Source organism: Stegostoma tigrinum, chromosome 19, assembly GCF_030684315.1.
Source record: "Stegostoma tigrinum isolate sSteTig4 chromosome 19, sSteTig4.hap1, whole genome shotgun sequence".
Classification (NCBI taxonomy): Eukaryota; Metazoa; Chordata; class Chondrichthyes; order Orectolobiformes; family Stegostomatidae; genus Stegostoma; species Stegostoma tigrinum.
In genome coordinates this window covers 7,871,464-7,891,679 of record NC_081372.1, presented here as the reverse complement: position 1 = coordinate 7,891,679, position 20,216 = coordinate 7,871,464, and the positions used below count along the sequence as shown (strand labels likewise).

The window sequence follows — 20,216 nt, the reverse complement described above, 5'->3', positions numbered from 1 at the left end:
GCCATGCACCCATTCACCTCCCCGTCTCATAAAATTTGTTGGTTCTTGCATTCCACTTTATTTCCATTGGTCCTCAAAAAATCTTTGCTTAGTTTTTGTAGTATTTGATTGTTCTGTATCTGATTATGAAATTGTTAACTGATCCGTGTTCAGTATAAAACAAAGGAGCACAATAGGCCATTCAGCCCATTGGCCTGCACCATCATTCAGTCAGATCATGGCTGATGTGATAATCCTCACCTTCACTTTCCTGCCTTTTCCTCATAACCCTTGATTCCCTGTTTGATAAAATATCTGTCTATCTCAGCCTTGAATATAGTTAATGACCTAACCTGTACAGCCCTCCTGAAGGAAAAAAAATTCCATGGATTAGCTACCTCCGAGAGAAGAAATTCCTCCTAATTTCTGACGTAGTCTCAGAATAAGGGTTCGCCCATCTATGTCCTAGACTCCCAAAGAGAAACAGCTTTTCTGCATTTACCATGTGACATCTGTAAAAAAAATTTGCATGTGTCAATAAGGGCACTGCTCATTCTTCTAAACTCCAAGAGTATGCACCCAATATACTTAACCAACCTCATAAGACAGCCCTTCCCATACCTGGGATCAACCTTGTGAGCTTTCTCTGGACAGGCTCCAATGTTAGTAATTTTTTTTTCCTTGGATAGGGGGCCAAAATAGTTCACAGTATTCCACCTGTGTTCTGACTTGTGCCTTGAATAGTTATAGCAATATCCCTGCTAAGAGCCATGAACCACTCTCTTAAATGTCTGCCATGGTCTTCAATTGTCTTTACTGCTAAACTCCTTTTCCCCAGTCCAACCCAGCCAGCTCCGCCCTAATTTCTTTGCAATTATCATGATTGAAGTTTAGCAGTAAATTTAAGTTTCTGACCCAAGTTTCTTCCTCTCAAACCGATTGCTAATTTCTAACATGTTGTGGTCATTGTTTCTTGTGTCATAGAGTCATAGAGATGTATAGCATGGAAGCAGATCCTTTGGTTGAACTCATCCATGCTGACCAGATATCAGAAGTTAATCTAGTCCCATTTGCCAGCATTTGGCCTGTATCCTTGTAATCCCTTCCTATTCATATATCCATCCAGATGCCTTTTAAATATTGTAATTTACATTTACCAAACCTACAACATTACACATCATCTAATCCAAAGTAGCCTGATCCCCGATTGATTCTCAGCAATTTTTTTAGAAAATTGTCCCAAATATAACCTGTGAGCTCTTCCTGATGGCTGCCTCTGCCAGTCTGACTAACCCAATCTACTGGAAGATTAAAGTCACCCATGATTAACGTGGTTTCTTTGTTACATGTCATCATCATCGCCATCATTTAGCTACTGTTAGAAGGCTTACGGGCTGTTTCCCTTTCTTTATTTCTTACCAAATGGATTGTACATCTTCTGATCCAAGATTTGTTCTTTCTGTTGCAATGTTCCATCCTGTACTAACATTGTTATCCTACAAACATTTCCAATTTGCCTATCTTTTTGAAAGTCTCACATCCTTGAATATTTAGTTCCCAGCTTTGATATCCTTGTAATGGTTATGAGGAGATTGTGACCATTATAATGGATTAATCTGTTCTTGTGTATAAATTAGTTCATTTATTTTGTTCCGAATACTATAAGCATTTAAGTAAAGAGCCATTCATTTTGCCTTGTTACTATTTTCTCCTTTTGCCCTTAATTACTACGATTTTCTGCTTCTGTACTCTGCCCCTTCCTGCCCCTCTCTGGGTGATTTTATCCAGTGGTGACCCTGTAATGCTGCCGAATCCTTTTACTTTGTCTGCTTGCAGTTCCCCTCTCTCAAACTTTGCCCCGTTCTAATTTGCTCAAAGCCCTCTCCACAGCCCTCATTATTTGATAGGCTTGATTGTTTAAACCTGAGTGTTGACTCAACGCAAAGTAAACAGACTCCACAATAGCTACTAGAAACTGAGCTGTAGGCGTGAGCGTAGGCATTTTAAAATTGCAGGGATATTTTACGACCAAATCTGTTGCATGCTTAGAAGCTAGTGTCACCTCTGTGTTTCTTTGAAAACATAGTGCTCATCAAGGTGCATTTGACAGGTGTCAGTTTTTCTCCGCTGTCTGATCTCAGCGACCAGTTATCTTTTTCAGGAGTCTCAAATGCATGTCCACAGCCTGTGGCTTCCAGATCCAATTAATGTGGCTGTGCCTAGAAAGTCACAGGATAAAGCGGAAAAGAATGCCGACCTGTCCTTTTCACTAGTTTGGGGATTCTGCTGCCAGTTTCAGTAACTCTAGCGCTGAGGAAGCAGGCTGTTAATTTGAGATTAAGATTGCTAAACTCCACACAGGGCTGGATAATCCCTCAGATTCTTTGGTAATAGTTACCGGTTTGGTAGTCATAACAGCATGGACAAAACAATTTGAAATAAGTTGGAAATTGTCTGATTACTACTGTACCCCATTTTGCTGTAAAATTGGGTTCAAAGATTCAAACTTCACACCTTAAACACTCACTTTCTCCTCTGCAGGCACAATGGCAACGATGTGCACGATCTACAAAATAGTCTTCAAAAACTCACTCCTTTATCTACCTCCAAACTTCCAACTCTTACCGGAGAATCCAAAATGATCCAGTGCTGTTTAGTATTAATTAGGTGCCGGTTTAAATCTCTGGTTGGAGCAGAAACTGGCAGTAGTATTTTCTAAAGAGGGAAAGGCTTTGGAAATTTGAAGCTCAAAGGGACATGGGAGTCCTAATTCAGAGCTTTTTTAAGGTTAACATGCAGGTTCATTTAGCAGTTAGGAAAACTCATGCACTGTTGGCATTCATTTGAGAAGGATTGAATATAAGAAGAGGGGCGTACTGTTCAGACCTGTTCACTTGGCATTTGGAATATTGTGAGCAGTTTTTTGCTGTGTATCTAGCAAAGAATGAGCTGACTTTGGAGGGTTCCAGAGGAAGTTTACAAGATTGATCCCAAAGATTAAAGGCTTATGTGAGGAACGGTTGAAGACTCTGGGTCTGTACCCGATGAAATTTCGAACCACGAGGAGGATCTTTTTGAAACTCACTACTCGGGGGCCTGAAGGCATTTTCATGAGTAGAGGAGACTAAGACCTGAGGGCACAGCCTCAGAGTGAAAGGGTGACCCTTAAGAATAGAAATGGGGAGGAATTTCTTCAGCCAGAGGATGGTGAATATGTGGAACTCACTGCTGCAGAAGGCTGTGGAGACCAAATCGTTGAGTGAGGTCAGAGATTGATCAGTAAGGGGATCAAGGGTTACAGTGTGAAGGCAGGAGAATTTGGTTGAGAAACATAAAAACCATGATTAAATGGTGGAGCAGCCTTAATGGACTGGATGGCTTAATTCTGCAGTGGTATCTAATGTTCTTCTTTCTAGGCCAATAAGGAGGACACGTCGGCATTCTGTTGAGCTTTAATGAAATTGTTCCATGGAGAATTCACTTTGAACCGGTGGTTGATATGTGTATGGAAGAATGTGTTTCACACCATGACACCTGGATAATTTACAAAGGAGTCATATTGGCTGTTCATAGTGACACTACTTTTATGTCTACTTAAATCTGGAGCTCTCTGAGAAGTGAATCACGCTGCAGCAAAACTGAACACTCAAGAACTTAGACACCATGCAGGATTAAAGGAGCATATATAGGCCATTAAACTCTGAACCTGTTCCATCATTTAGCTGGATTGTGCCTGATCTGCATCTTAAATCCATCTAACCCACCTTAGTTTGGAAACGTTTAATAGCCTTGTCTAGGATAAGTTGTAGGTTTTATTACCCCTGGTCGTTGCTGTCTGCCGGTATCCATCACAATGACATTGATATAGTTGGTACGCAGTGGACTGGAGGTTTAAACTACGTGGCAATACACTTGATGTTCCAGCACATTGCTCTGTGCACTTATCGCTGTGACAGCTCTTGTGGTTTCCCTCTTTTTTTTATTTGAAGTAATTTTTCCAACTTTTTTCTAACATAAAGAGGCTATTAGTTACTTCTGAATCTCCTTTCCAAAACCATGTTGCCGGAGTGAGGAAACACCCATCCTGCACTTTGCTCAGAAAGCCAGGCATAACTAGATTTTTTTGTCGTTTGTTCTTGGGGAGGGTCCTTTTTCACTCAGAGTAAGGGACAACATGAAATTGGGTTTTGTAATGTTTTCTTTTGACCTAGACAAACTAAAATAAATCCTTGTTTCTATGACCACAGGATGCAATTTGTCAGACACACTGAACTCCTGGTTCCTAGTCGCCCAGCTTCATGTCTGGTGAGTAAACTCAATTTCAGGGCTCGTTTTGAGAGAATCCAAAAGTAAAGTTTTTTTAATGTTTGATTTTTGCCTGTTAGATTAGAGATCTTGTGTGAAAATGCCAACAGCTGTGTACACCTCACACAGCTGAATATGCTGCATGCCAGCACCATCTGCAGCCAGGTTACTGTTGGTGCCAGAAAATGGAATTGATGCAGCATTGTACAAGCACTATTCTGCCTTCTTTAATCTGTGCTTCAGGGCTAGGTCTCAAAAGCATATGGTGTTGCCCTTCGGCTGTTTAGCTTCCTCAATGGAGAAAGAGAGTGACAAGGATGGGAGAGTAAGACAAGTCCATTTTAGTACAATCTGCAAATTTCGAGATTGACAAAGCAATGTTCTCACCTCTGCTTAATTCACAATTGGGACATGACTTACTTGGCCGATACTTCTGCACTGAACAAGACATTTATAAACCAGTTTCGTTTTCCTCTGTAGATTGCTACAGTGACTATTCAGAGGCCAGAATTGAACTCTAACTGAATCAAAAGTAACATTTTGACCTTTGCTTTTTAAGATCATCACAAGTCAAACGCCTGAAACTGCTTTAGGATAATTTATATATTTAATTAAGTTCTCTGTGCCCTATTGTTTTGAACAGATGTAAACCTAAATTTCCGTAGGGAACAGGAAGAACTTTATCATATGGAAGTAACAATTAAAGCACTTGCCTTAAAACTCAGCTCCTCAGATCTACACAAAATGACTCAAACAATTTGTTGTTGAACTAAATAAAGGCATATTAGGACAGTTGCTTGACAAGACAGACAAATATTGCAGAATGTCATAAAGAAGGTATCAAAATTAGGGGGTCAAAGAGATTTGGAGAAGGAATTCCTGAGTTTAGGACCAAGGCAGCTGAAAATACATCCGTTAATGTGGCAACACTGATAATTTGTGATGCAGCACAGTGATATTGCCACTGGACCAGAAGCCCCCTCGTATATGAATGAACTCTGCCATTCTTGCTTGGTCTGGCTGAGATGTGACTCCAGACCAATAGCAGCATGGGTGACTTCTAACTGCCCCCTGAAATGGACCAACAAGCCACTCAGATCAAGGGCAATTCGGGATTGGTAAGAGATGCAAGCCTTGTCACTGTTCCTCCATGTTCTATAAGATAATAAGGAGAAATAAATGAATAATCTTGGAGAAGCGAAGACTGTTAGCGAGTTTTGAGAAGATTTGTAGCTCAGGTTGAGGTTCTGGATGTGGGTTTGCTCGCTGAGCTGGGAGGTTCGTTTTCAGACGTTTCGTCACCATACTAGGTAACAACATCAGTGAGCCTCCGACGAAGCGCTGGTGTTCTATTTATAGATAAATAGAAAGTGGGACATAACACCAGTGCTTCGTCGGAAGGTCACTGATGATGTTACCAAGTATGGTGACGAAACGTCTGAAAACGAACCTTCCAGCTCAGTGAGCAAACTCACATCCAAATGAAGACTGTTGCAGAGATGGAGGAGGTTGCAGAGATGGAGGAGGTTACATTGAAAGGGGAAGGTGAGACTCCTGACATGAAAGTAGGAGTGCATGTGGCTGGACCAGAAACCAGTATAAGTCAGTAAACGCAGAGTGATGGATGAGGGAACTTGAATTAGAATATGGACATCCGAGTAAGATTACAGAGGGTGGAAGATAGGAGACAGAACAGGACAGTATAATAGCATGGATAGAGGATTGCTCACTAATGGAAAAGAAAGAGTTGGGATAAGGGGGACATTTTCATGATGGTAATTTGTCCTAGTGGTGTGCTACAGGGATTGGGGCCACAATTGCAGTATGTTTCAGATGAGGAAGGTGAGCTTGCAGATGACAAAAAAAATTGTGAACGCAAGTGGCACACAGTCTGCAAAGGGATAGAGAAGTTAAGCAAGTGGGCAAAGTCATGGTAGATGGGAAAGTGAGAGGTGATGCACTTTGGCAGGAAGACTAGAATATTATTTAAACTGAGAACAACTACAGAAAAATGGAATTTTGGAGTCCTCATCCATGAGTTGTTAAAAGCTAGCATCCAAGTTGAGCATAGAACATCACAGCGCAGTACAGGCCCTTTGGCCCTCGATGTTGCGCCGACCTGTGAAACCAATCTGAAGCCCATCTAACCTACACTATTCCATTATGGTCCATATGCTTATCCAATGACCATTTAAATGCCCTTCAACTTGGTGAGTCTACTACTGTTGCAGGCAGGGCATTCCACGCCCTTACTACTCTCTGAGTGAAGAACCAACCTCTGACATCTGTCCTATATCTATCACCCCTCAATTTAAAGCTATGTCCCCTCGTGCTAGCCATCATCATCTGAAGAAAAAGGCTCTCACTGTCCATCCTATCTAATCCTCTGATCATCTTCTATGTCTCTATTAAGTCACCTCTTAGCCGCCTTCTTACTAACGAAAACAACCTCAAGTCCCTCAACCTTTCCTCATCAAGACCTTCTCTTCATGCCAGGCAACATCCTGGTAAATCTCCTCTGCACCCTTTCCAATGCTTCAACATCCTTCCTATAATGCGGCGACCAGAACTGTACCCAATATTAAGTGCGGCCGCACCAGAGTTTTGTACAGCTGCAAAATGACCTCATGGCTCCGAAACTCAATCCCTCTACCAATAAAACCTAACACACCGTACACCTTCTTGATAACCCTATCAACCTAGGTGGCAACTTGCAGGAATCTATGCACATGGACACAGAGATCTCTGTGCTCATCCACACTACCAAGAATCTTACCATTAGCCCAGTACTCTGTATACCTGTTACTCCTTCCAAAGTGAATTACTTCACATTTTTCCACATTAAACTCCATTTGCCACCTCTCAGCCCAGCTCTGCAGCTTATCTATGTCCCTCTGTAACCTGCAACATTCTTCTGCACCATTTACAACTCCACCAACTTTAGTGCCATCCTCAAATTTACTAACCTATCCTTCTACGCCCTCATCCAGCTTATCTATAAAAATGACAAACAGCAGTGGCCCCAAAACAGATCTTTGTGGTACACCACTAGTAACTGAACTCCAGGATGAACATTTCCCATCAACCACCAACCTCTGTCTTCTTACAGCTAGCCAATTTCTGATCCAAACCGCTAAATCACACTCAATCCCATGCCTCCGTATTTTCTGCAATAGCTAACCGTGGGGCGCCTTATCAAATGCTTTACTGAAGTCCATATACACCACATCAACCGCTTTACCCTCATCCACCTGTTTGGTCACCTTCTCCAAGAACTCAATAAGGTTTGTGAGGCACGACATACCCTTCAAAAAGCCATGTTGACTATCCTTAATCAAATTATTCCTTTCTAGATGATTATAAATCCTATCTCTTAAAATCTTCTCCAACTCTTTACCCACACCCGAAATAAGGCTCACTGGTCTCTAATTTCCACGGTTGTCTCTACTCCCCCTCTTGAACATGGAGACAACATTTGCTATCCTGCAGTCTTCTGGCACTATTCCTGTAGCAGGAAGGCAAATGGAATGTTAGCCTTTGTTTCAAAGGGAATGGAGTATAAAAGGAAGGTTTTGCTAATAGTATTAAAGGCATTAGCCAAACCACAGCTGGAAAACTGAGCAATTTTATGTCCCTTATCTAAAGAAAAGCACACTGGTAATGGGTCCAGTCCAGAGGAGGTTCACTGAGTTAATACTATGCATGGAGAGTCTTATGAGGAGAGGTTGAATAGGTTGGGTTTGTACATAGTAGAAGTTAGAAGAATGAGAGGTGATCTTATTGAAACATGCAAGATCCTTAGGGGATTTAACAGGGATAGGAAAGGTTTCTTCCAAAATGGGAGTCTCACAGACCAGTGGGCATAATCTCAGAGTAAGGCATCATTTAGGTCAGAGATGACGATGCGTTTCTTTTTTGTTGGGAATGAATCTACAGAATTCCTTTCCTCAGTTGCGGTTAAGGCTGTTGTTAAGCATATTTAAGGCTGAGATAGACAGTTTTTTTTAAGTAAAGGTATTGGAGGTTATGATGAAAAGGCGGGAAAGTGGAGTTGAGGATTATCAGATCAGCCGTGACCTCACTGAATGGCAGGGCACACTTGGTGGGCTGAATGGTCTACTACTTGTTTTATGTTTTACGGTCTGATAGCATTGGTAAAATTGAGTCTGGGAGTAGTGAAAGTATGGATTGGGATTAAGGGTCTGCATTGTCGTGTAATCAGATGTTTCCAATGTATTTGCGAGCGGTGAAGTGCAGCGGTTGTCTTAGTGACAGCTGGTCTGGTTTCTTGGCAGTGGTTATTGAGAGACACATTTTGGGGCTCTTGTTACGTAGTGGTACTACCCTGACCTCTGGACAAGAGGCCTGGGTTCAAGTTAAACCTGCTCCAGAAATGTGTAATGTCTCTGAGCAGGTTGATAAATATCTGAAAGACAGAGTTGACGAGGGTACCCGTTCTTTGGAAAAATCCTCTGGTACTTGAGTCTTCTTCATTGGTTTGAAATTCCTTGTCCACTGTTTCAATGAAGCAGTTCAGTTAGTAGCTTATCACCTCTGAAAAAGACTGAAAGGAAATTCCGTACAAGTGTGTAAAGTCTGTGTCTGCTGATGTTCACAAAGCTACATTTCAAAGCAGTATTTCAAGTGGTCTTTAGATAAACAGATAATCTGCAGAAGCCTGTGTTACTATCACCACATTACTCACATTTAGATACAGATAGGACAGGACAGTGGGAGGAGGTAAGGGGAAATGGAATATATATTGCAGGAGCTGTGATGCAGGAATGAAAACCACCTCTAAAATTAAGTAGGGTTGTACAATCAACTGAGCTATGACCAACTTCAACAAGCCTAGAAAAGCCTTTCACAGAATAGTTTCGTGAACTCCATGAATGAGCCATTGCAGTATTATCAAGTTCTGCCATAAACCACTAATTCCGAAAGGAAGTTTCTGCCCAAATACCAAACTCTATGAAACATTTTTGGTCAAGCAGCAGTCATTTGTTTTCATGTGGTTGTTTTAATGGCTTTGATTCAAGTTCTGAATGTTTTTCTTCTAATTTAATTGTTGATATAACTTTTTTTTTACAAAAGGCAGCATTTTCAGTCAAGGGTTTCAATGACAATTGACCACTGTATGAATGTTTCTTTTAATCAGCACCGTGCTAAGTTAAGTTTGTGAAATGGTTAATGCAAGGAAGAGCTTGCGACAGGCGCTATAATAAACGGCAGCACTTTGAAAGAAAATGGCCAACTTCATTACCTCACCCCCTCATATTCTCTGATTAACGAGGCTAAAACTGTCCAATACGTCAAATGGATGGACTGCTATATGGGTGAGAAAGTTTTGTATGAGTGACATGATTTATTTGAGAAATACAGATGGGGTGGGGGAGGTGTGGGGTGTTAGAGATGCAGGGGCAATGATTGACCGCTTTTTTTTGTAAAGGCTACTGAATTTGTAACATTTCTCTATCTCCAAGCAATTTGAGAAGGATTAATTCCACAGATGGTTGGTTGTTTATATTGCAAAAGGGTAAGGATGCAGAAACCACAGACATTTGACTGTTTGTTAGAAATGCAAGGTAAAGTCTACCCCAGTAGCTTAGTGGTCACAGGGCTCCGTTTCCTCAATCAGCTGATTATACCTAAGACTTGAGTGTTCCTTTGTAACTCTCAATCACAGAATAATATCAACCTCCAAGGCAGCTATTCCAATGCAGACCAAGAATATTGCATGTTTATTGGAGTGTGAGGATGGCAGGGATAGAGAACCCTATGCTTTGTGGACTGATGAATTTTATGGGTGGCCCAATAGATTGACAATCCATAAGGTGGCTTTAAAGAATGCAACATGTTAAACAGAGTTCCAGGTGGCAAAACTTCTTAAATTTTATTCAATCCCTGGGTATAGGCATCACTTTTAGGACTAGTATTTGTTGCCCATCCCTGCTGCCATTATAACTCTGGCGATCCTGAGGTGACTTTAAGAGGTTCTGCAGTCCACATGGTGTAGATACTGGTACAATTCCTGAATCTTGACCCAATGAAGTTTTATGTCCACAATGGGATGTTGAGTGAGTTAGAGCAGAACTCGAAGCTGATGGCGTTTCAGGCACTTTCTGCCACTATCTTCAAGCATTCGAGGTTAGGGAATTCGAGCTTGTTGCCAAAGAAGCCTTGACAAGTTAGTGTGAAGCTGCCACAATGGACAGGCTTAATGTTTAAGGTGGCTGCAGATGGCCTGTCAGTTGAGTACTTGACATTACTGAGCACCTTGTGTGTGTCAGCCACAGCTTAGTTTGTAGCACTCTAGCCTCTGAGTTAGAAAGTTAGGGTTTGAAGCCTCACCCCAGGACTTAAGCAGAAAAATCAACATTGACACTCCAGTGAGGTATTGCCTGAGTGCTACGTTGGCGGAGATGCGTTCTTTCGGATCAGAGGTTAAACTCAGGCCTCATCTGCCTTCTTGGCTGTATGAGACTCCTAGTTGAAGAACATTTGTCACGCTTGGAACCATCTTCACGCTCCATTTGTGTCCTTCAGTGGAGGGTTCGGCATGACCTGGCAGGGAGGATTGGGAAGGACTTATTAAAAATGCAGTCTTGCCCTTAAAGGATTGCAGTAACTTTGCATTTGACAAAGTGATATGCTGCAGTATCAAAGGGAAAAAAACTTGCAACTAAAACGTCTTTCACCTCCAGTGGACAACCCAAAGACTATGCAGCTGAGGGAATACCACTTTCCCCTGCTGTTCTGTGTTATAATGCTGCAGGTCATCTGAGAGGACAAAAGTGTCTTGATTTAAAGTCCCTTCCCAAAAATGGCACCTCCTAGAGGAGTTTAAACCCAAAACCCCTGTCCTAGGCAAAAATACTCCAACTGAATCAAGGTTAAAAGAGTTTTCATTTTAATAGCACCTTTCATGATCTGCGGAGATACCAAATATTCACAAGATCCAGCAACACAGTTCTTCAGAATTAGAGAGAGCAATGGTCCGAGTGAAGGTTTTCTGTTTTCTGTTCATTTCTGGATGTTTTTGTCCAAAGCCCTAAGTAGTGATGTCATTGGAGTTACCAGCATGACTAAGTGTCTGGCTGTAACAGGAAAGGAGCTAAGTTAACACATGAGAAACAGTCATTAATCTAATGGGGCTCACCTTAATTGTGTTATTTCAGCTCTGCTTGGTGTCAGGCTCAATCCTCCAATGATATCAGTCCTGCAGTTTTAAAATCTAAATAACAGTATAAAAGCAATCAAACAGCACATAATTGCACCTCAGTAATTTTTAAAGTATAATTTTAAAAAACGCCTCTTAGAGATGTTTCCACTTTTCTCGAGCGGTACAGAAGTTTTTTTTTGAAAGTCTCCTAAATCATGAACCTGCAGGTGGGTTACAGCCTACAGTTGAGTCTGGGGAGGCTCTTAGACTGAGAGTTTATACATGTTAGCAGGGACCCTAGATTGTTTTTTGTCCTCTTTGCTCCCTCCCATGCATCCTTATTTATCATTTATGTACTTTAATGAACATTTGGGGAAAATCAGGATCTTTTCTGGTTCTTTTCAGTACTTTCATGCAGCAGGACTGGCGTTTGTTGTTGAGATGTATGACTAAAAGAAAAATATTACTGGTGATAGAATAATGGCTACCTGGGAGTGATTACATGGTGTAATCTAATCAGGTGGCTTAGAGATCTTTATGAGAGGAGAGCTGGCATTTCAGGTCCCTTTTCCTGTGTGAATATGCCAGTCGGCTGTAACTTTTTAATTTTAAAATGTTTTTCTCTCATCAATCTGTGATTGTACTACGATTGAATTTGATGATTCAGATTTTTTGAATTGTTAATGTGGTTGAATTTCCACTGCTCCCTTTTGCATCTTTTGGTAGTAGGCTCCAGAAATATTAAAGGGGATTTATGATCCTGTTGCAGCCGGTTTATATTAAGAAAATCTGTGGCTGACGGCACTGGGCATGCAACGACTCTTTATAGACACTAAAGTCAACATGTAACACAATTCCAATGGCTTGCTGAGAGTTACAGGGCACCAATTAAAGGAAAAAAAACTTGCGTTTATATAGTGCCTGTCATGTTTAGATGTCCCACAGTACTCTATAACCAATTCATTATTTTTAAGTGCCAGGCAGTGACTGTCTCCAATGAGAGATCCAGCCATCTCCTTGTGATATTCAGTGTCTGTACGATCACTAAAGCCCCCGTCTATCAACATCCAAGGGGCTACCATTGAGCAGAACCTGAACTAGACTGGCCAGCAAATTCAGAGCAGGACAGAGTTTGAAATTCTGAGGTAACTAACTCACCAACAGCCTGTCTACCATCTAAGTGGTAGAAGTCAGGACTGTGATGAAATATTCCCCACTTGCCTGGATGAGTGCAGCTTACGTCATCCAGCCTGCTTGGTAGGGACCCTATCCTCCAACTTCAGCATTCCCATTCTCCACCACAGTAGCAGCTACGTATACTGTATAACTCATGAAGGTTCTCTCAACAGAACACTCAGCAGGCAAATGGGAACAGCTACTGCAGGTTCCCATCCAAACTAGTCACTGCCCTTCCTTGGAATTGTATCATTTCCCTTACCATTGCGGGGCCAGGTCCTGGAACTACCTCCCAGCAGCACTTTGGACGTGGCTCCACCTGCTGTGTTTCTGCCGCGGTTTCTGAAGGCTGCTCAAAACCACCTTCTCGAGCACAGTCGGGAATGAGCATTAAATGCTGGCGCAGCTATCACTGCCAAGATGCATTAGCGAATAAAGTCAGCTAGCCATTGCTTTAACATAGACAGGCACTAGTGTCATGTTGAACAAACAAGGTCCCTTTGATAGCAATGAAACTCTACAAAAGAAGGGCATTTGGCCCACTGGATGTTTACTGGAAATTGATAACCATTTAATTTGTTTTGATTGTGAAATGACTGTTGGTTCAGACGTAAGTCAGTACTCTTCAAATGGTGTCTTGGGATCCATTTTGTCTGCATGAGCAAATAGGCTGGACTGAGGTTTAACACCCAATTGAGAACATAAAGCCTCCAGTATTTAGAACTCCCTCTGTACTGCGCTAATATGTCATTCTAGGTTATGTACTGAAGTGGGACTTGAACTGTGACCTTGTAACCATCACTGAGCTAAGCTGATACTTGAATCAGAGGATTTGAATGATGCCTGATCATGAGAAGCAAATTGCAATAATGTTCAGCTTGACTGCTGAACATTTCAATCTCTTGTAATGTAGCAGCTTACAAAAAGATAAACACTTCAAAGTCTTTCTTAGTTATTTAACAAGCTTTCTCTGTGTTGCCTTATCATTCCCCCTGAGGTGACCATTGCTGTTCAAAGTGAATGCACTGCCACAGCTTTCACTGTGTAGCGAAAGATGGACAACGGAATGCTGGCTTAGATAGTCTCGGTGCCAAGAATAGAATTTTTTTTAAAAATTGTGTGTGTATCAGTTGACCAAACATAATTCATTAAGTATCGCCATTTCTTCACTCACCTAAGATTTTTAAAAAATCCTGTGTGAGTAGTAATTTCTGCATGCACAAATGCGCGTACTGAAACCCATATGCAGCAAATTTGTATTTCATGACTCGGGTACCTATCAAATAGGCTTTTTCCACAAGGATTAAATTGTAGTACCTCAGTTTGGAGACTTGTTGAATCTCCCCTACTATGCAAGTTCTGATAAATCCAGCCCCATGCTGGTTTTGTTATTTCCTGTCACAGAGATGTTTGGTTGCGCAGTTAGAAGTAGATCACTTCAGTTAAAGCCCTAGCAGCAGTGCAGGCCATATTCTCAGTTTAGCATGGTATCCGCTGTTATCAATAAAAAGGCTCTCCAAAGTCAAAGTAAAACCATTCTGACAAACTCCCGCTGTACCTATTCTCTCGTAAATTGGGCAAATCGATTGTCTCATCAAATATTTCCACGCTAAACCCTGCAAATTTCTACCCACCTGCAGTCTTTTTTTACTGTCAGGAAAACTCCTGGGGCAGTGGTAATGCCATTTTCTGAGCAGTCATTTACTACAACGTTTCATGTCATTTCGGTGGCACAACTTGTGGTCTGTTTAAAGGGTGTGACTAAATACAGGTTTGGATCAAAGGGATTGGATAATTATATGAATGTTAAAAAAAACCATGTTGCTGAAATGGGAAGAACGTGGACCTAGTAAGTTTGTGCAGGCGTGACAATCAAGTGATAACGTTGCATTCTCGAATCATTGAGATTCTGTGATGGCTGTCATTGAAATTCCATCCTTGGAATAAAATTCATTCCTATTGACAGAAGCTCAGAGACTTACGGCTTGGTGAATGCATTGTACATCTTTAAAATTAACGTTTAAACCATATGTAGAAACCATAAACTACTGTTGTAGTGTTATGTTATTTAATCCTAACTCTGAACTCAAGATATTGCCTGATATTTTACTACTTTAATTTGAAATATTGGCAGGCAGGGTTCAGTCCATGATCCTGTACTGCTGCTTTTAGATCATTTTAAATATATATCTTGACTCAATTTACTCCCCTTGTCCATAATACTTAATACGCTCGTCTAAAAAAAATCTATCAGTCTTAGTTTTGAAATGTTTGATCAATTCAGCTCAACAGTATTTTGGTCAGGAGAGTTCCAGTTTTCTACTTATCCTTTTTGTGAAGAATTTCTTCCTGATGTCATCCCCTGAACATCCTGGTTCTAATTTGAACGTTTTGCCCCCCTGTTCTGTATTTGCATCATTGAAGGAAATGTAAACTGACATCAAAATGTATCATTTTTGGCTTTAGTTAGGATTTTTTAAAAAAAAATGTTGCCTCTAATGTTTTACAGACATAACTTGCTCAGGAAATGCAATGTTGAGATGTTTCTTCAATCTTCCAAAATAACTAATAGGTTTCGCCCTGAACTCAACTAAGTGGGTTTTCTTTTCAGAAATGAGAGCGATCAGTTGGATATCTTAGTTTTAGCTGGCTTTCCTCCAACTCAGCTTGTTCTTAGCAGGCCTTTCTCTAACTTAGTCCCAATAGGAACCACAGCAAAGCACTCATGCAATTTACAGGAAGCCTTGTTTAAAGAAACTGTCTCCTGTATCCACAATGAACTTTCAGTGACCCTTTATTTTCATGAAACCACTCCAGGTATTTCCACAAAACTTGAAATAAATCAATTTCCAACCTTCGAAACTTAAGCCATCCAAGCAATGTTAAAATATAAAAAGCTCTTTGTATATGCCTAAGTAGCCTCAAATGAACAGGAAAACTGTGTTCCATTGCATTCAGGACTGAGCGTGTAATTATTCACTGTTCTTACCAAGCTATAGGGGCTTGAGATGAACTGGAGAGCTCTTTCAAAGAACTGGCACAAGCATGTTAGGTTGACTGACCTCTTCCTGTGCAGTATAATTTAACGATAGTGCCACATGCTGGTGATACCTAGCCTAGGGATAGAGTCACGGGAATGACTCTGCATCAGATGATGAAAGCCGGTCAAAGGTTTGGCCTTTTAACATTTTAGATGGTTGAGGAGAGATGTTGTAGATGTGAAGAACAGTAAATAATATGGAAAGTATGTAACTTCAGAGAGTAGGTATTGTTTCAAACTAGTAACAGCCCGTTTTTATCTCGCTCCTTGAACAAAGTAAAATATCCCAAGGCTCTTCACAGACAAGCTATCTGACACTAAATTAATAAAGAGGATAGTAATATTTCTGATGAGAAGGTAAGCCAGAGAGGGAGAGGTCAAAGAGGAAAAGGAAAGTTTCATAGACAAGAAGTTTGGGAATATTGCAAGGAGTTGGTGTGGCTCCAGTGCTAGACTGATGACAAGGGATAGTCAATAGATCAGATTTGGAAGGGCACAGACAGTTCTTCAGTCAGATGTCAAGATGAATAAAAAGTCTCTGAATCAGTGGTGAAACTTTAATGCCAAGCTGGGTGGAGCATAGTAGGCCTTTTAGGAAAGTTGCGCTGAAAGATGTTGCTCGTCCATATTCATATTGTGAGCTCATTAGCTTTGTAATTCCCCACGTTTGAACCAGTGCTTTTATAGCCAGTAAATTTACTTCATGTGACATTGTGTGTGCCATTAGGAATACTGCTTCTGCTTGGGAATGTTGGGTTTTTATGAGGGAAACAATGATTTGGGTGTATGACTGAGGTGGTCATGCCTTCTTGACTTTGGTTGACCTTGAACTGCAGTGAGTGCTGTCAGAAAGCGCCTTGACATTTTCATCTCATTGCAATATAGTAACAAATCAGTTAGCTGAATGATAAAGTCAAGGTTGGACATTACGTAGAGATAACAAGGTGTGGAGCCGGACGAACACAGCAGGCCAAGCAGCATCAGAGGAGCAGCAAAGCTGACGTTTTGGGCCTTGATCCTTCTTCAGAAAAATGTCTGTGATGCCGCTTGGCCTGCTGTGTTTATCCAGCTCTACACCTTGTTATCGCAGATTCTTCAGCTTCTGCAGTTCCTGCCATCTCTTGGACAATATGTAGTTAAGGCTTTTAGCGCAACATGTGCCTTTCATTGTATTGCCAGTGTTGGTGTAGATGGTAAATGGCTCCCTCTAGTGACGATGGGCAGCAAAATTCATTGCAACAGAGCCTATGCCCCATTTTTGCCTTAAAACCACCAAAAAAAGTCAATGAAGAGGGTAAATAAATGGGATTATTGTTGGTGATTGTATTTTATTCAGTGGGCATCAGTGATATATAAATGAATTTACACAAGGTTTTGTATTAATGTATGTATTAATTGAAGTACATGCAGGTGCAGGGTAAGTTCCCGTTGTTTTGGAGGTGTGTAATAATGTCTCTGAATCAGTTGATTTAATAAAAACCTTAAGCAGATATGGAACTGTTGTGATGGACTGGTATTGTCCCTACCTCTGAGCCAGCAGGCCCAGGTTAAAGTCCCACCTGCTCCAGAGGTGTTAAAACATCTCTGTGCAGGTTGATTTAAAACATGTTTGAAGCAGAGATAAAGATACAAGAGAGGGTCTTTGGTGCAGTGGCAATGTCCCTACCTCTAAACCAGAATCTTTCCTATCCTGGAAGTGTGTCATAACATGCCTTTACCCTGGTGCTCTAACTTAGTGGGTTAAAGTACCCTGACTAGTAAACCAAAGGTCCAGAGTTCGAATCTCTGCAATGTCTTTTTTTACACAGGGATATCATGACGCAGTGGTAGTGTCCCTATGTTTGGACCAGAAGGTGTAGGATCAAATCTCCTGTCAGGTTATAATGATCATGGATCGCCATCTGATTTAATAATACATGCAAACAATTTGAGGAAAACAGACACTTGTTGACATGAACGGAGTAGAGTAAGGAGATGAGTACCTGTCATCTTTCTTTGTGACTAAAATCTCTTAAGTAAAGATTGGCCAGATTCTTCCTTCACCAACTAACTATCGGGAATATAAAGAACAGTTTTTTTGTTCTAAGTTTGAGGTAATTCTGATCCTTTTCACCAAACAAATATAATCCCTTATTAGCAAAATGGAAGCCGATAGCTGATTTGGAAATCATCTTTGGAACTGTTTCAATGTTATCCATCCTTGTGGTGAACACTACTAACTTCAATCTCAAAGAGATTGATAGAGATTGGAAACACAAAGTCCATTATGGCACAAAGATGACATCTACAAGAATTTGGTATTTTTGAAAGAAATATGGCAATGACAGTGTTTTGTGGGCAGGAAAGCAGACAAATATCCTGTCTCAACATTCACTAAAATGGCGAAGGCATCTTGGAGCTTCCTTCTGTCTGGGATCATGCAAAAGCAGCAGGGAGAGAGTACAGCCTCACCCACCCTTCCTCCGCTCTAAACACATTTATTAGAGTAGGTGAGCTGTAAAGTGTGACCTGTAGGCGTACAGCCAAGTCCCAGTTGGCCCATGGCCCACATGAGAGGTGCTGTTAGAATGCACCTCATCTTTAACCTGCATATAATTGGTTCTTTGGCCTAAGGTAACCTGTAAAACAATGAATGATGCCCCAAAAATATCCTTATACAGCTGTGCATCTCTCCTTGGAAAATGTAGAGCTAACTGACCCATATGGTCAGTTTGGTTTGACTGCTTCAAGGACCATTGATATGAAATTCACAGTATCCAGTATGTCCTCAGGAAAAAAGGAGGAGGTATGGCATACCTGCAGAAGTTGCTCCAAGCTCCAAAAACACCAACGTCAACTGCCAATTCTTTGGATGCTGTTACCGATCTTGCGTTGGATTCTACAGTCATGACAGAAGTCACTTGCAGCTCGGATGTAATTGAGTTATGAGCCTACCATCAATGCTTCAGATAATTGGATTTTCACTCCCAGTTGCTCAATGACAAAGGACCATGCAGTTTCAAGTTCGTTTAACACAATAAGTAGGGCGGCATGGTGGCTCAGTGTTTAGCACTGCAGCCTGACAGCACCAGGGACCCGGGTTCAATTCCAGCCTCGGGCGACTGTCTGTGTGGAGTTTGCACATTCTCCCCGTGTCTGCGTGGGCTTCCTCCGGGTGCTCCAGCTTCCTCCCACAGTCCAAAGATGTGCAGGCTAGGTGGATTGGCCATGCTAAATTGCCTGTAGTGTTCAGGGGTGTGTGGGTTATAGGGGGATGGGTCTGGGTGAGATGCTTCAAGGGGCAGTGTGGACTTGTTGGGCCGAAGGGCCTGTTTCCACATTGTAGGGAATCTAATGTAATCTCAAGTGTAATGAAGTTGTTGAAGAATCACTATGACCAATCTCCAAACAGTTTGTCTGAACCATATTCAGGCACAAGGCAAGGAAAATTTCAGTGGAGGTGAGCTTTACAAACAGTAGGTCCAAAATCACCCATTTGTCCCAGGTGTGTTGCACTTGCTATGTGCCGTAGCTGTTTACTCTCAGACTGACTCCTGAAATATCATTTTCTGAAATGCCTAATTTGCATTTGAATGAATCAGCTCTGTTTCACATTGCCTGACTAAGGGGCTATGATCTGAAAGCTTGTGGATTAGGTTTTAATTTACATATCTTGACAGATTAAAAAGGCCAATTATCAGTCAGTTTGAATGAAACAAAATCTTACAAGCTGCAATATGCTTAACTTTCTTAGTAATGTTATTGAAAAGAGGAATGTTCGTGGGTAGTACACTGGATTGAAATCGCTTCTCATGTTCAAATATTCCTAAAAGATTTCATTATCTACTCTAAGCAACAGCTGGCACCCCAGAAAGGGGGGGAAAAGAGACTTGTTATTTCTACAGTGTCTTTCACCATCTTGGTGATGAAAAAGCGTTGAAGCCATTTGAAGCACTTTTGTCTTGAAGTGTGGTCACTACTGTAACAATGCTGTCAATTAATACACTGCACGATCCCACATACTGACATGATAATCAACTAACTATTGCGGTGATTTGATGGAACAGAACTATATATTGCAGTGAGGACATAAGCTTCTGGATCTCATCAGGACGATGCCAGAATGCCAAATTTCAAACCGTCTCAATTTATACTAATGAGAAAAAGTGTTGATTGCAAACTAATTTTTCGAAATGAACTAGGAGCCTACAAATTTCCTACCAACCTTACCAAACCTGAGTTGGCTTGCCCACCAATCAACTCCTTTTTCCCATGTAGTAAACTTACGCTTGTTTGAACTTTGACATTCTTGTCTTGTCCTCATCGGATGCAGGGCAGAAACCTTCAGCAGTGTGTCTCTCTTTGCAGAAATGTTTGTGATTTTAGTAGAGGGGTAAGTATGGGGCAGAGCAATGGGAGAACACTTGTGTTCTTCGAAATAGTGCCATTGGATCTTTTACATCCACTTGAGAGGGCAGGTGGGCGCCTCAATTAGTATCAACATCGCTGTTATTGTCAGCCCGATTGTAGGCTGAATCTCTGGGATGGCACCTGAACTCGTGACTCTTGGACTCA

At 41.3% G+C, this 20,216-nt stretch overlaps 1 protein-coding gene across 2 annotated transcripts in view; it reads left to right on the top strand.

The window, feature by feature from the left end:
- Positions 1-20,216, top strand: part of LOC125461474 (ubiquinol-cytochrome-c reductase complex assembly factor 1) — a 127,904-nt gene that overhangs the window by 47,476 nt on the left and 60,212 nt on the right. For both annotated transcript variants that reach the window (XM_048550298.1, XM_048550300.2), the window contains one exon: positions 4,227-4,284. In XM_048550298.1, coding sequence (XP_048406255.1) covers positions 4,227-4,284 — 58 coding nt within the window. The remainder of the gene's footprint in view (positions 1-4,226; positions 4,285-20,216) is intronic.